The sequence below is a fragment of the Egretta garzetta genome, unplaced genomic scaffold (assembly GCF_000687185.1).
Source record: "Egretta garzetta isolate BGI_Z169 unplaced genomic scaffold, ASM68718v1 scaffold156, whole genome shotgun sequence".
NCBI classification, from domain to species: domain Eukaryota; kingdom Metazoa; phylum Chordata; class Aves; order Pelecaniformes; family Ardeidae; genus Egretta; species Egretta garzetta.
In genome coordinates this window covers 1211326-1228615 of record NW_009260125.1, presented here as the reverse complement: position 1 = coordinate 1228615, position 17290 = coordinate 1211326, and the positions used below count along the sequence as shown (strand labels likewise).

Sequence of the window (17290 nt, the reverse complement as noted above, 5' to 3'; positions counted from 1 at the left end):
CGGTGGGGCCACAAACTCCCGCGGTAGTATCCGTGGGAGGGAGGCGATCCCCAACGAAGGGCCCCCCGTACCCCTCGGCAGTGCCCCGGTACCGGCTCGGTGGGTCCCTCAGCGTTGGGCAGGGCATTTCACAGCCCTCACGCTGCGCTCCGCTGGTGCGGGGCATGTGTCTGCTCTCCTTTTGCTAATAGCTTGCTGCAGACAGTTTACAAAAACTTTAAATACAGAAACAAGGTGGAACAAGGTAATTCTGCTTCTTAATCCATATTTAAACTCAAACTGAAGGCAAACGCAGTGAAGTGCACTGGCACCCTCCCTAGATTTGGTTAAATTCTTGAGTTTTAATTACAAAAGTACCTCTAGATTTCAGCGGGATAGTTCCCTCCTTTTCGAGCGCTGTGGGTACAGTCGGTGGTTTTTAATGGCCTGTCAAAGGTAAAGAAGGCGGTGGACCATGTTTCAGATTTTGGTGCATTAGATATTTATTGTCTCAGGAGTAAATAAACTTCCATGAGGTGTTAGAGAGTAAAACTGTCACAACGTGAGGGACTGCGGGGTAAACGGTGGGTTTGCCTTTAGGATTCTTACCTGATTCTCTGTATTTCTTTTAACTTCCCTGTTTATCTCTGTCACATTTACCTCCGCCTGTTTCAACATCTGCAGCAGTTGTTTTTCAGTTTCTTTGAAACAAAGAAAGGCATAATGCACAAATTTTAAAAGACATCCCGATACTTTTAAGCTACCAAAACCAGGCCCCGTTTGCAAGCAGCTATTACAGCCAGGATTTCCATGGAGACAATAAAGAAATCTTGAACCAATTATAATAATTGTAGAGCAGGACTGCCACACAGACTGCCTCTCCTGAGAGCCTTTCTTTTGATCATTCTCAGTTTTTTTAAGCACAGAAAAACAAAAGATAAGTTGTGTCTGCGTGAGGTGTATTTCTTGATTCAACACTTCAAAAATAGCTCATATTTACATTTCCAAGCAAAATTTATAAATACCTTTATAGCAACAATGGCATTTAGTTAATAAACTAAAAATGGAAGCAATGAGGTTAAGATTAAAAGGAGTTTCTTAAAAGAAAACCAGCTGAAGATTAGCCTGTGTAAGATCTTTTTATCATTTGTTTCTTGTTTCTTAGAGGTTGGTGCATGCTGATATCTAGCCTTATTTCTTATTTCATTTTATTACATTTTAATTGCTTTATGAAGTTACAATATGCTTGGTGTGAAGATAAATGAGATGATGCTGGTTCCTGTATTAAGGAACATCAAAGCTCAGCTGAGGCCTATGAACATTGATACATATATTCTCAAAGTTAAGGATATTGAGTTCTAAAACAGTCGTTTACTAAAGTTTTTTTATGATTAGGTTGTTGTTTGGACACGGTCCAAACACAGTTGGAGTCCAAATAATTGTGTCCAAATAATTTGGGGTTCCCCGCTGCGTCTGAGTCTTTCATTCCTGTCTGATTTCTCTCTTTCAGTTCTCATCCAGATTTACTTTTAAACCATACCCATAAAAAGTCAGGCAAACTGTAATCCTGCAAACGCTACGCACGTGACGAATTTCACTGTTGTTAGTAGCTGTATTCTTACAATGCTAACGTTAAATATGGACGCAGAGCTGGCTCAAGATTTTTCTGACGTATGACCCAAAAGAATTTTGTCGTGAAGGGTGAATGGCTAAACTGGTAGAAAGAGGAGTGGGGTTTTGGCTGGGAGAGAGAAAGAAGCCTTTGAGAGAAGCCAGGTTTTCTGCTCTGGGTTGGTGGAAGGCTGAAGCTCATGGCCAGTCCCGGCCTCATTATGTGTTTTGCACACCCTCCTCCTCCTCTTCCCCTCATGAGAATAGCAGCGGCAGGCCAGACTTTCTGGGTCTCTGGAAGAGACAAAGTTGAGAACTCTTTTGCCACAGTTTTGCATCAGTTTTGTTATCACTGTTAATTGGCTGCTTTGGGCTGCTGCCCCCCTTGCTAGAACTCCTCCCGGGGATGGCAGGCTTTTACTGCCTTTGCAAAATGCATCTGGTTTTAGGGTATAGTCTCTTATTGCAGGTAGACATGAAATAATAATACATAGTATTTGTAACACCGCATTGACATTTAAGCAAGGTGTTATGGAATAGCTAAAATGCATAAATGGTAATTTGAATTTACAGTGAACAGTGCATCTTCAGCGCTGGAATTATGAGGCTGGGAAGTAACACATTTGTAGCAAGGAATCAAGATAACAAAATTCATATCTTGGTAAATTTTTTTGTATATTGATCTCACGTCCTACTTCTTGTAATAGTCATTATCATCATAATGCTTAGAAACCTAGGTAGTGGCTCAGGATACTATGTTGTGCTAGGTGCTGTACCTTTATCAAAAGATACTCCCTGCCCGAGTGCCTTATAAGCTGATGGTGAGTCAGCAAATGGACGTAAGAAACACAAATGGGCACAAAACCCACAAAGACACAGTAAGATCATTATTGGTGAGCGGGGAAAGGCAGTAGTCACAACACATCAAAACCAACCACAGTCAGGGTCTTTTATCCAAGCTTCACAGAAAAGAGAGTCTTTGTGGAGCCTGTTTAGTTCATTTTTTTTGATATGCAACAGGAAAACATACAGTCTCTTGATTTTAGTAGGTGCTTCTGGAAAAGCAGGGTTTGCAAGAAAACAGCAGGAGTTGTTAACAAAACTACACTCAATGGCATCTGCTGATTCTGGATAGCTTATGGGGTTTGGGAGAATCATTAAGTTTAAAGCTTGTTATATCTCTGTTAAATTGCTATTGAGTAGATGCTGTGTTGATTTGTCCAGGACTAGGAGTGAGAGAAAATGACAAAAATATACCACTGTTAAGAATTTTTGGTACAAATTAATATATTGTGTTTAGATTACCTGAATTTTGAGGCATAGAACTTAGGTCTTGAAACTTTTTGCTTTGGAAAACTTCATGGACAAGACATGGATGTTTCTTCATCCTCTGAGGGAATATTTTCTAAGGCACAGCTGATAGTCAGCATCCATGCCACCCAGTCATGCTGTCTATTGGATGTTGGAAATAAATGGAAGTTACTGTTTAGAGAATGGCTGTTAACATCAACAAAACTGTTGCTCTGTGTACTGAGGTAATTTCAATGACAAAAAAATGTTATAGCTGAAGAGTTTGTAAAACTTGTTGGATATCAGTATCGAATATTTTATTCAGATGATGAATATGCTGATTTCTCCAGAGCTCTGTTTCACACATGAATAAGGAATAAGAATTTATATAAGTAGGTATGAATGTATTTTTAACAGTTGCGAAGTGTACACAGGAAGGGAGGCTAAAAATGGTTCTTCCATTACTGAGCTTTAAACTGAATGCTGCACAATTTTAGGACTTTTCCTTTGTGAACTTTTAAATAACAGATTGATTTTTCAGACTGATGAATAGAAGCAGTTCATTTCAAAACTGACCTAAACATTTGATTCTAGCCTGATAACTTAGTTGCACTGTAGCAGTGGTTTTGATATATTTTTTTTAATACTTATGTGGTAGTTGGTTAGCTGGGGATTGTGATGATATGTGACTAATGATCATTTGACGTATGGGTATACTTTTAGTTGTTTAATGTTAGGAATAAATAAAATTACAGGTTGAGAAAAATGGTAGATGGACACTTTTAGACTGCTCAGAATCTTGTAGAAGTCTAATAGAAATAGCCAGACTTATACAGGTTCGGCTTAATTGTTTTTCAGTTTTACACCTGGCCCAAGCATCACTGAAGAGTACCTGAATGAGGTTTGCAAGACCAGGTGTTACAATTCCTTCTTTATTTATGTTTTATAAAGGAATATTCAAATGTTAAACAGAGCCCTTGCACTCCAGTATATGGTTGAATAGTTTGAATTTCCTGTGTTGGAGACCTTTCAGAACATCCGAAGGAAAAAAAAAAGTTGTTTGTTTGAAAAAGGAAAACAAAAAGGTAAACAATAAACAAAACTTGAAATAATAAAAAATGGCATTCATATGGCAGACACGCACTGGCTTAATCCAGCAGAGGGAGTAGCTGACCAACATTGGGATTGGCTTTGGGAAATCTGTCCATAGGAAAATTTGTGATGAAAGCTGTTTAACTGCCTGTATGTTATTTAAAATTATTTTATTTTTCATGAACTAAAATAGTAAGTGATGGATTTATAATATTTTCTTAATATTGTCAACCATCAAGATACACCTTGCAAATTACATTTTTGTTACGAAGATGGAAGAGATGCTAAGGTTGGAATCAGTGTGTTGATTAGTGTTACAAATATTCAAGGTGTCTAAACTGAAGACAGTTGTCTTTCTTTGTGTCTGTGCATAAAGAAATATTTTTTCTTTGCCTTTTCATATTGGTTTTAACTTAGAATCATAGAGCCATGAAATCATAGAACAGTTTGGGTTGGAAGGAACCTTCAAAGATCATCTAGTCCAACCACATCTTTCAGTAGGTCAGGTTGCTCAAAGTTCTGTCCAGAGAGCAGGGCAGGCAGGTTACTGGTTACAAGATCAATTTCTGGTCATGCTTCCCATTCAACATACTCTTTACTACATAGGATTAATATTGTTTTAAATTCTGTGTTTCATTAAGTAAATAAAATTATCCAATCTTCCATATATTCTTTCTTTAATGCACATGAAACCCAATGAAATTCTTAGTAGGAATTGTTAAAGAAATACCACATATTTTATTACTATCCTAAACCCAGTGCTTTGAAGTCTAGCAATTGAAATACGCTGATACGTGCAATATTACCTTTAAAAATGGAATGAGAGGGAAGGTAAGTGATAAAAAGAAATACTTCTATTTTACAATATTTTAAAAGATGCTGGTAAACTTGTATTTATTTTAACAGTTTCATGTCTAGATGCTACTTTGCTCTTAACACAAAGGCATTAATTTGCAGTTTCTTTTTTGCAGGTGCTGCTTTGTGGTGTAATTGTTATGCGTCCAGAAGATCCACTTACCTTTTTGGAAGAAAAGCTCAGAGAAATAATGGAAAAGGGATTAGATGCTGTCTTACGGTACATACTAAATGTTTGTGTGTGTGCTCTGTGGTTTATAATACTGAACGTGAACTTTTAAAGCATGGGAATGGCACAGCATCTACTGTGTAGACTACAAGTTAAATGTTAATACTGCTTTTTTTGTAAATATTAATGACGTATGATACTGCAAATACAGTAAGAAAATGTCTTCTAAAAACATAGAAAATATTTTTCTTTTGATATCTATGGGTTTTTTTATCTAACGAATATATCTGTTGTCTAATGAATATGCTCCTTTTTTTTTAGTTAATATATTAAACCCTTACTTTTGTGGTAATCAAAATGTAGGTAGTGATACTTGTTATAACTTCATTGCTGCCCATGGTATATTTACCTATATGAACAAGGGGTGTGGCCTTCAAGGACTGAATCATTAATGGTAGTATTTCTCATTTTTTCTCTTCTCTGTGTGTTCTTTCACCCTTTTAAGTGAAGTCATCAGAGCATGAGATAAAAAAGACTAAGGATTTAGTGCTGTTCACACTGGAATCTTGGAGAATATTGTGATTGACTTAAGTGGGAGTAGGCTTTGGTCTCTCAAATAGGTGCAGCTTCTACAGGCTAAAAATGCCATCTGAATTTTTAAAAATATGTTTCACAGCAAGTGCTTTTCTCAGACTTGTTAGTGCTTTTTGCTCACTGTTAGAAAAAAAACCCCTTGATTAATTTATAGTTAGTCTGTACCTGACAAAAGAGAGAAAGTGTGTACATTCTTAGCTTACTGTGCAGAAAATAAGACACCGAGTTTTGCATTAGTTTTGAACATTGTGAGATCATATGTTCTTACCTTTTTTTGAAGCATATTCATTACTGTTGATGCAGCTCCTGTGGAAGTTACTTCCTCTCCTTCTTTAACTTGCACGTATAATTCAGTGATTTCATGTTTCGGGTGTGTTTCAATAAAAGTTGGGTTTTGTAAATATGCCATCTTTGAGGTTTATGAACTCTGTTCCACTGAAGGTTTTGAATATGAGGAAAAAACTTCAGTTGGTACAGAGGGAAGAGCAACTGCTACAATCTCCATTGACATGTATCACTAAGAAGATGGAGTACCCTCTTTTTTTACTCACTGGAGTTCATCCAAGAATGCAGTTTCATTTGTAGGTGTCACAGCTGTGCAATAATCAAGCCTGATGTTTTAGGATATCATCAGGATTACGCTGCAAGAAGTCTTTAAATATTGAGAAGTTGTTCTGCTGAGATTGTAGTGTTAAGGGAATAAGAAGATAAGAAAAAAGGTGAACAAAATTTCATAACAGTAAGGATGCCTGGAGGCAAAAACTCTGCTGGGGAGCAAAAGAACTTTGTACAGGAAGGAGATGGGAAGTGTTAATTCAATACAAATTAAATCCTGTGTTACACCTAAAGCCTATACAGTATAATTTTTTAGAGTTCAGGTTAAGTAGGTGTGCTGTCACTGATACAACTTTTTAGTAAGGGACTGTTCTGTTGAGATACTGAGTTCTGTAAAATGCCTCATCATTGTCAGAAAATTGCGGTGTTCATCACTGGATTAAACCTGACCCCAAAAGGCACTACTGATCTATTTAGATGGGAGCTAGAAAACCTGAGGGATGAGAGCTGGAAAAAAGAGGGAAGGGAATATAATGGACAAAGTCATGGTTAATGTTAGGAAAATAGGCATCTTTTGCAATGTGAAGAAGCTGTAATTTCAAAGGGCCAAAACAGATATTACGTGGAATGTATTAAGCTCTCATGTACGCAGTATTTCAATATAACTGTAAAACTAGCAATAAAACATGATAATTTGTTTTCATATTTTGTAAACACTTTTTAAAAATGGCTGCTATAGGTATTTGTAATGAAAGTGATATAGGTCTTATTTTTTAGTAATAACATATGATACCATAACGTGTAACTATAATCTGTTAGGCACAGAGAAAAGATGCATTTTCCTTTGGGTAATCTGGTATGGCTAATATATTTTACTTCTCTTTTAAAGGTATATGTGTATTGATCTGTCTTTATACCCAAAATTAAAGAGGATTTCAGAAACTTACCTGAACGCTGTTTTTGGACTAGACGGTGAACAACTGGTAAAAATCATTGAACATTTGCAGTAACTCTATGCTGTGAACAAATCATAATACAGAATATTCATATTCTGGTTTTAAGTTTTCTCGTGTTACTGTTCTATAGCTAATGCAAGGAATATGATACTTCACATTTCTTTCTATTGATACTGATTTGTATCCAACAACTAATGTCATCCAGGTGTGTGGTAGGGACCAAGTGCTTCCTGTTTCATACTTGGTCATAATTTAAAAATGAGTTCCACATAAACATGAATCTAGTTTCAATAGCATGTTTTTTCTATCCATTATTTAGTTTTACTTCGGTTGATTCCTAAAATTACACTTCAACCAATAAATACTGGAAAATGCTATCAACGCTAACAATTAATAGTTACAGTTAAATGCAGTACTGTTGTACATAAAGCAATAAGGATGTAAACATTTTGGGTTTACTGATTAAAAAAAATCACCTGTAGAGAAGAAATACTGTAATTTTAAAACATTCAGAGAAGAAGAAAGTAGCTGTATCACCATGTAAGGAAGCATTCTAAGCAGTTTAGTCAGTAAGTTGGCATGCAGCATGGCCAGATTTTTCTCTTAGTTGCCCCTGTAGATCTTACTCAATTTTGTCTTCTTGTAGTACATCTGTACTGTGTGAGTTTACTGCAATTTCATCTGAGCTCTTTCCTTTTTTACCAACCACTCAAATATTGCATTAATCAGTCTAAAAGTAGAATGGTTGATTTATACAATGTATGTATAAATATACAAATGTGTCACGGTCAAATCCTCTCAAAGATTTTCTTAGGATTAAGAACAACGAATGAGATAAAAAATAATATTTTCTGAGGCTCAATTGTTATTTGCACATTCAAAGGACCATATTTTCTTTTACAAGGATATACCTAGCCCATAGTCTTACACAATTTTGATTTTGTAGACGTTCAAACAGAATTATTAGAATACCAATGAGTTAGAATCATGGTAAATAGTTTACGTAGCAGTGGGTCATGAAAAGGTTTTTGCAAAGAGTCACTAAAGTATTTGCTTAATATGCTTAAATGCTGGATACAGCTGATCAATAAAAGAGTGGAGATGAGGGATGAAAGACTGAATTTAATTTATTGAGCTTTCTCTCAAGTACACGTATTTGTTCTGTTTCATATGCTAATTACCTTTTCCTTTAACTTCTGTGTGTAAAAACAGAGGTGTAATTTGGTAGCAAAGTACTTCTAGCTATACACAGAAAATTATACTTGAATATTCATCTCTTTAAAATAAATACCAATCAATATGGGAAGTACAAGATTCCATATTTTTGTCTGATTTTTAAATATTCATAGTGCAGCACTGTTCTGTGTGCTAATGTCATAAATGATTTTTTTAGATGACTGAAGAATTATGTGCCAAAGCATGGGACTTTTATAGCAGAAACTTAATGAAGCTGTATTTTGGGTAAGTATATGCATTTTACGTATACCTCAGCAACATCTTAGGAAAAATCTTTTACCAAAGGAATGTTTATGTAGTTCCTTTGGGTGACGAAAAGCTTTTCATTTTAATAGAACAACATGAAGAGAGATTAGAAACTTTGATTTGGCTTTATTTTTCTTCAGCAATATTCTATGTTAAAACTAGTCAGTTCTGAGTTTCTTCCTGTTCCAGACCTGAACAAGGTCCTTTGACATTCCTGCACTTTGATCAGCTCTATTTGCCAGTAATATGGTAGTGTACCCATGAATAAAAGGATAGTTTGCATTTGGGTCTGAAAGTAAAAGATCTAGATTCTCTTCCGCTCTTTTATTGGTTGCCTTTATGCTTGGGATTAGGTAACTCATACTTAATGTAATCCAGTTTATCCTTTTAAAATGGGGATAATACATAGATATGTTTTAAAATATGATAATCACAATAAAAAAACATGTTCACTGATTTCTTTGTTATAAACGTGTATCAAAATTTAATGATCCTTCAGTTAGGATAGATAAGTTTGGGCTATTTTGTTTTGAAAAGCGTACAATGCTAATTATATAGGAGGTACAATTCTGTTAGGACCACTGGTGCAAATCCTTTCTAAGAACCACAGAATCACAGGATTGGTAGGAAGGTGAAGATTTTCAAGCTATACTGTGGTTAGCCTTTGTCTAGGCTGGTTTTAGTCATCTTAAAAATCACAGGTGTTGGAGACATGACAATCTCTGCAGGCAGTTTATTCCAGTACTTCATAATCCTTCCTACTAGAAATATTTTCCTACTACTTGCGTGTTCCTTGGTACAAGAGAAATACTTTTTTTTTATGCAGGTGTATTATACACCAGGGACACGGAAGATTATTCCTTTTTCCTTTACAGCAGCATTTTGAAGATTGAGCTAACAGTTTTGTTTAATTATCATAGAAGTTGGACTGAAATGGTAGATTGTTCCATTTATAATTGCTCCCAAATATATGAAATGATTTTTTTTATTATTATTATTTGAAATGAGAGAGATTTTGGCAAATGAAAGTAGCCATGTAAAGTCTGATTTATTCAGTAGTCTTTCCAGCAAATCAGATATGGAGAGATGGTGTATTTTAATGTATCAGTGACATATGATTAATTTGAAATACATTTTTTGTTCTGAATCTCATTATTTCTTATTACTTAGCTTAGAAGAGAAATGGGATTTTTACCAAAGGCTAAAATTGTTAAGATAGAAATTTAATTTGTATTCTATTATATTAATTTTTATTTATATTGCCAAGAAAATGTAAATAGCACTTAAGTAAATGCATGCATCTAGGGCTTTTAAATTGTTTTGTATAACAAACATCAGTTCTATTCAGAAGTTTATGTTCTTGAGCTTGACTGCTTTGTATTTTACAGCAAATTGCAGCGTTCTATAGATATTGCTTCATTCAGGTCAGGAAACACGTTAAGTTGCTCATTCTGTTTTAAAATTCAGAGAATGGATGAAATATAATCTGCTGAGAAAGAACAAAAGAAAACAGGCACAGCAGAAGATGGCTCTAGCAGAAGTCCATTATAACGTCCAAATATTAAGAGTAATTATACAGAAGTGGGGCGTCTGGGTGCAGATTCATAAGGAAAAAATGACATGTAAGTCTATATAGCTGCTTTGCATATGACAAAAAATACATGTTATATAAAAGAAAATTATGCTGTGTAAATTAAATGTGCTTGGTCCAACAATTTATCTAGCTATCTTTTTGCAGGATGCCATTCATTGGTTGACCTGTGGGAACTTGGTGCCATGAATGCCGTGAGAGGCAGTTCCCTGTATTCTTTGCTAGGACAGGTGGTGCTGGTACTCTTCTCTAGAGACTGAGCAGTGATGCTGGTGCATAGCAGGCTTGGGAGGTGTTAGGGTACAGAAGGACAGGGTGGGGTGAGTCGGGATGCTTGTCTGGGAGGTGAAGAGTACAGTGATAGGGATAAAACAGGAAGGATCATAGAGCTGGAGTCTTGGCTTCAGTTAGAGGGAATGTATGATGAGAGGTGGGGAAGGAGTGAAGATCAAAATAAAATTTAAAAAGTTGGAAAACAGAAAAAGTAAATGCTTTGTTCATTCTGCCTGAGACTGTGTTCCATGGATCCTGCAGGAATGGGTTTTTTTAAATGTCTCCACACAGCAGCAGCTGTGAACATAGACGCTGTTAACCCAAGTCCACCCAGACAGAAGTTTCATAAAAATAAAGAATGGGCCAAAAGCACTACCTATAGCTTTGAGTTTGAGCTCAGGCAGTTATGTACAACTCACACATTGCTCTTACAGAGCCGCAGGCCCGGGGTATTGTCTCACTCCCCTAGGCAGTTTTCAGGGACTTCCTGTTCTTTTTTATTACTTCATTTTATATTCTCTTCTAAATATTACTTTCAGCCAAGGCAAATTTCATTAATCTTAAATTCACAGAAGCAGAGGAGGAGACATCTAGAGGGCATTGTTGTGCAATATATTTCCTTCCATGACAAAGCTGATGTATGGAGAAATGCCATCCAGTCATTCTTGGCTGTGTGACTGTTTGTTGACTTTTGACTAGTACCAATATAGCTGTTTGTGGGATTGCACCATAAACGAGGTTGCTGGAATGGTAAAGAATTAAAAAAAAAAAAAGTGGGTCTTTTATTCTGAAATAAAATTTGATCACTTAGGGGATCTGCTTATTGTAGAACTCTACTGTACTATGAACACAACCAATGAAGGAGTGATCTGTGGAAGATGCTGAAGAGTGAACAGTGTGTTGTGGGAATGAATTAAAGGGGCAGGCCAGTGGGCTGTTAGATCCTGATTGATGAAAGTCAGAGCAAATTAATGTAGATGCAGTTTGGACTTCCTTTGCAATCCTGAGAACTTTTGCCTTCCTCCCTTGGGCAATGAAAATTTGGTATTATTTTGTAGGCATTTGCTTTGCAAATATTTTCAGTTTCTGTACCTTACTGGTTGTATAGCCTAAAAAGTTATCGAAGTTTGTAATTAAAGTGTAAAGTGTACACTTATACAGGGCTAAGCTCCTTAAACAGCTGTATGTTCCTGAAAGTATCGAGTCTCTCAGCTCCCTTTGTAGCTTATTGCAGTTTTTGCAGAAAATTGCACTTATTTCCTCTTGTTTTTATTTCAGTGTCTGTGAAGAACATTTTATTTCGATTGCATTTGTAACACCTTTTACATAGAGAAGGACCATTATAGTATTCCCCATTCTTTTTTTTTTTTTGTGCATGACTAAAGAAAATTCGGTTCCTTCCAAACTTTTCTTAAAAGTAATTTTTTTATATGTTTATGTTAATTCATAATGAACATGTGATCCTTCATAAGCTGCTCTACTGTTCTATGTATAACATTGGTGTAACACTTAGCACTTGACTTTACTGGATTTATTCTTACAACTTTTGACTTCTATGCCATCTGAAACATTAGTAAAGTTTTGTTATTGTTTTTTTTTTTCACTGAGGTCTGTATACATCTTGCACCTCCAAGCTCTGTGAAATTATTGGGTAATTTGGTAGATCAAACTGTAGATCAGTAATCTTTTATACACAATTCTGATAAACTGGAAATATGTCATGTTTATGCCTTTCTCTCTAACTTAAAATCCTATTGCAATGGTCTTAATTATATCTATTATAAAATATTGTTACTTGTTTCCTTAGAGAAGCTGAATTGAATAACTATTTTATTGAAATTTAATTTGTTAGACAGTCGTTCATCTAAAGCATTTCAATGACATACTAGTTTTTACTTGTAGTCCTCAAATTGGTTATAATTATGTATATTTTCAGTGGCAGCAAAGAGACTGCAACAGATCTTTACCAAAATATATTTAAATGCTGTCGTGAAAGCTTGGCATGCAGAGGCCCACAGTTCTTTGAAAACAAAAGCGTATTTTGAGGTATGCAGTATAATACTTTAAATATAGTAAGCTCAGTGATTAAAGATTAACTCCATTAATTCCACCCGCCATGGAAAAGCATCTCTAGCAATATTAAATGAAGCATTTTAGTGTACTGCTACTAATACTGCTATTTAGTACTTACAGTGTTATAGGAAGCAGATCGTTACCTCTTCATTCTACAAGTAAAAGTTTGGTCATATCTTAAACAGCAAAAGGGATTGAGTGTTGTTGTATATTATCAGTGATCTAGCTGGCTTGGATCAGGTGGCTGATGTCTTAGGGGTAGTATTACCAGTTGAGATTGTAATCAATAAATATGATGTCTCTGGATCCCTGCCACCAGAATCCAAGAGGTGTAGATTCCTGCAGCATGAGGAGAAGCCTCAGTAACCTTATTTCCACCCCAGAAGTGTGGGGTAACCAAAACTGTGATCACCTGAGAGTAGGCAGCACATGGACAGCCCCATATGCCCCACTGCTAGCAGCCCTATCTGGTCTCACTGTGAAAAACAGGGCTTTTCTCATTTCTGGGAAGGTTCTTCCTGCCAAGGAAGAGAATGCCGTAGCTTGGTGGGATGCTCAGCAGATACCATGTGGGGAAGGGGAGAGGTGGGAGCTGTAAGACCTGTCTGCTGCTAATAGCATGGGGGTTCCAAAAATCACACTCACACAGATAAAGCTCTCCCACTGCTTAGCTCCTTTTCCCTCCCCTACTGTAGGACAGTCAGAGTGGAAACCAGCTGTGCACAATTTATCAGTTGGTGGCTGCCAGACACCAGTTGTCAAATCCTTCCTGGAGTAAACCTGTTATTAGTCCTGCTTATTCCCTGTTCTCTCAAATTAGTCGGTAGACTCTTTTATTTTTGTGTCTTCTCCTTCCTGTATGTTTTCTTCCTCCTCTTTTCTTGTTGTTATCTTAAAATGTTAGTCTGACTAGATCGAGTGCGTGAAGGAGGTCCCGTTTCTGGAGTGTATCAGGGCATTCCTAGGGAATAATGTTCTCAAATTCTTTCCATTCTTAATAGCAGTTGCAAGGATTGGTTTGACTTGCATAATTAGATTAGAATGCATATAACAGAAAGCATATAACTGAATAATTTTTTGATTGTGTACACTTTTGTAGGCATTTTGGGTTCAACTAAGTCACCTAAGCATAGGTTTCTGGACAATTCAGCGTGCCCTGGGGTATCTCAGGCAAGGCCACACCAGACAGGCCTCCAGCTCGAGAAGAGCAAGAAGCCTCTGCCAGTCCTGTGTAGTATCTGCCAGTCTTTTGTGGATATCCTGGAAAATCCAGAGCACCTGAGATGACATGGATTGATTTTAGAATGCAGAATTAAACAATTGATGATTATAATATGTATTAAACTTAATGGGCCAGAAGAAGTCACATTGCTACTAAAGGGCAAATAAGTTTTCAGAATGGCAAGTTACAATCTAAAGCTCATTATTTCCATTCGCTCTGCTCTTTCTGGCTTTCCCATCCCACTGTTTTCTTTCTTCTCATTTTCTTTCTTCCTAATTTCTCCTTTTTTTTTTTAATATTCAAATGAAAAACCAATTTTATAACCCCTGAAACTCTTCTGTTTCTACAGCTAGAATAAAAGACAAAAAAGGAGATTCAGTGTTACTCCCGTGTTGAGAATATAACGTTGTTATATATAACGTCAGAGAGATTTTAGTAGTGATACCTTTTGATGACTTGTCTGAGAAAATTGCATGTGCTAATAGTACATTTCTGTCATACTGAGTACACTAACAGTGTTTTAGTTTGGAAATGCAGATGGTCTCCTATGCTTCTATATTGTATTGCTACGATGCAAAATCACAAGATGCACCCTAAAACTGTGATTATTCTCAGTAATAGCAGTTACAGTATTCATAGATGTGTAACTATATGGGGATTTGAGAATATCTAGTTAAGTTTAGCAAATTTAATTTCATTTTTGAATATTTAATGTGTTTGAACCTGCAATTAAGATAAAATTGTACTTTTCTTGTACCATCTTTTTTCAGAGTTTGGCAAAGGAAAGTCAGAAAGATTGTTTAGAATCAAACGATCTTACTGTCAGACATAAAACATCCCATTTACCAGAAAAAGCGTTGTTACAGGTTTGTGATAGTTGGCATTCTTTTTAATTTTTAATATGTATATTTCATAAGTCACATTTTGTTGAAAAGGGTGTGTTTGTGCAATGGAAAAGAAGGTTCCTGTTTATATGGTTCACTTGGAGTCAGGTGGAATCCTTTGAAGAATGGTAATGCTGTTCTTTCCTTCAGTGGCACCTGATCATATTCTGCATGCCCTCACCTGACATCCAGAAGCTTCTCTGAGCTGAGACTGAAAAAGAAAGAGCGAAACCCAAAACAGGAGAACAGGAAATCAGGAAATCTGTAGGATAGGTAAAGAGTGGAACTCCTGAAAGAAGTAAAGGGGTTTGTTTGCAGTAAATAGAAGGTCATAAGCCAAGGCCCAAATGTGACAGAAGCTCATGAGCCAAGGCACAAATGTGACAGAAAGCAGTTTAATTTTCTTAAAAATATGGAGTGGACTGTATGGACATTATGCAGCTCCTTTCTGCTAGGCCAGAAAGCAAGAGGAGAGGAGAGGAATCTACTGCAAGGGCACAGTGTGTAGGGAGAGATATCTTTCCAAACATTTTTATTCAATTTGTGTAAATTAATTTGTTTGTTTAAAAGGTTGCTTTGTTCAGTATTTTTCTAGCCTTATAAAATGTAACTTTACAGAGCGCAAGGTTGTTAATACGCTAACTTCTAGAAGAGAAGGTAGTTCTACCCAGAAGCAGGATGATTGATTTGAGGCAGAATTTTAGAAAAAGAACAGAATTATTAACTACTGGTTGTGGGGCCTTCGGTTGTAGAGGCCAGTTGAACTAAATTATAGGTTGGTTGCTGAAAATAATTGCCGTTGAGGAATACATTGGAACTACTGCTAAAATGTTTTCATTTTATCTTCTTATGTACAAGCTTTATCATAGAATCATAGAATCATAGAATCACTTTGGTTGGAAAAGACTTTTGAGATCATCGAGTCCAACCTTTAACCTAACCCTGACATCCCACCACTAAACCACGTCCCTAAGCACCTCATCTATCCTTTTAAATACCTCCAGGGATGAGGACTCTACCACCTCCCTGGGCAGCCCATTCCAGAGCCTGACAACCCTTTCGGTGAAGAAGTTTTTCCTAATGTCTAGCCTAAACCTGCCTTGGTGCAGCTTCAAACCATTCCCCCTCATCCTATCATCTGTTACCAGGGAGAAGAGACTGACCCCCACCTCACTACAGCCTCCTTTCAGGTAGTTGTAGAGGGCGATAAGGTCTCCCCTCAGCCTCCTTTTCTCCAGACTGAACAACCCCAGTTCCCTCAGCCGCTCCTTGTATGACTTGTGTTCCAGACCCCTCACCAGCTTGGTTGCTCTCCTCTGGACATGTTCCAGCAATGCAACATCTTTCTTGTAGTGAGGGGCCCAAAAATGAACACAGTATTCGAGGTGCGGCCTCACCAGCACCGAGTACAGGGGCACTATCACTTCCCTTGTCCTGCTGGTCACACTATTCCTGATACAGCGGCACTTGGCCTTGTTGAACCTCATACAGCTGGCCTCGGCCCATCGATGCAGCCTGTCCAGGTCTCTCTGCAGAGCTCTTCTCCCCTCAAGCAGATCAACACTGCCACCCAGTTTGGTGTCATCTGCAAATTTACTGAGGGCACACTCAATCCCCTCATCCAGGTCATTGATAAAGATATTAAACAAGACTGACCCCAGAACTGAGCCCTGCGGGACACCGCTTGTGACCGGCCGCCAACTGGATTTAGCTCCATTCACCACGACTCTCTGGGCTCGGCCATCCAGCCAGTTTTTAACCCAGCGAAGAGTACATCCATCTAGGCTTTAATTTGTCCTATCATGTTTTTCCATTAATTTAACATTGCAAAACCAAAGTGATGTTTCAGAAAAACATGATACGTCTTTCTTTTAAGTAGTATGGACTACAGTGAACTCAAAATTCAGTTTTTGTCTAATGAAGTCTAAAACCCAAATGCAGATACTTAGTTTTAAGCATGTGCATAATGCCACTGATGTCACAGGAAACTTGAATCTGTAAGCTTAATCATGTACATAGTTTGCGGATCTTGCTCACCAAAAATACAGCATGCTTTGATTCTTACTGATGCTATCTGTATGGATTCCACTGGTGGTACATGTGGTCCTCATAGATCTGAGACTGGTTTACAGAATCACAGAATCGCAAGGGTTGGAAGGGACCTCGGGAGATCATCTAGTCCAACCCCCCTGCTAAAGCAGGCTCTCCTAGAGCATTCTACACAGGACTTCATCCAGGCGGGCCTTGAATATCTCCAGAGAAGGAAACTCCACAACCTCCCTGGGCAGCCTGTTCCAGTGCTCCGTCACCCTTAGAGTAAAGAAGTTTTTCCTCATATTCAACTGAAACCTCTTATGTTTCAGTTTGCACCCATTGCCCCTAGTCCTGTCGCTGGACACCACTGCAAACAGACTGCTTCCATCCTCGTGACTTCTGCCCTTAAGATATTTGTACGTGTTGATAAGGTCCCCTCTCAGTGTTGTCTTCTTCAGGCTGAACAAGCCCAACTCTCTCAGCCTTTCCTCGTAGGGGAGGTGCTCCAGACCCTTTATCATCCTAGTTGCCCTCCTCTGGACTCTTTCTAGGAGTTCCTCATCTTTCTTGAACCGGGGAGCCCAGAACTGGACACAGTACTCCAGGTGGGGTCTCACCAGGGCAGAGGAG

At 37.5% G+C, this 17290-nt stretch overlaps 1 protein-coding gene across 1 annotated transcript in view; it reads left to right on the top strand.

The window, feature by feature from the left end:
• Nucleotides 1-3850: 3850 nt before the first annotated feature.
• The window catches only part of FBXL13 (F-box and leucine rich repeat protein 13), an 88211-nt gene continuing 74771 nt past the window's right edge, over nt 3851-17290 (top strand). Inside the window, exons 1-7 of the mRNA XM_035896866.1 lie at nt 3851-3965; nt 4944-5047; nt 7035-7128; nt 8495-8562; nt 10051-10205; nt 12384-12493; nt 14513-14608. Coding sequence (XP_035752759.1) covers nt 4968-5047; nt 7035-7128; nt 8495-8562; nt 10051-10205; nt 12384-12493; nt 14513-14608 — 603 coding nt within the window. The 5' untranslated portion in view covers nt 3851-3965; nt 4944-4967. The remainder of the gene's footprint in view (nt 3966-4943; nt 5048-7034; nt 7129-8494; nt 8563-10050; nt 10206-12383; nt 12494-14512; nt 14609-17290) is intronic.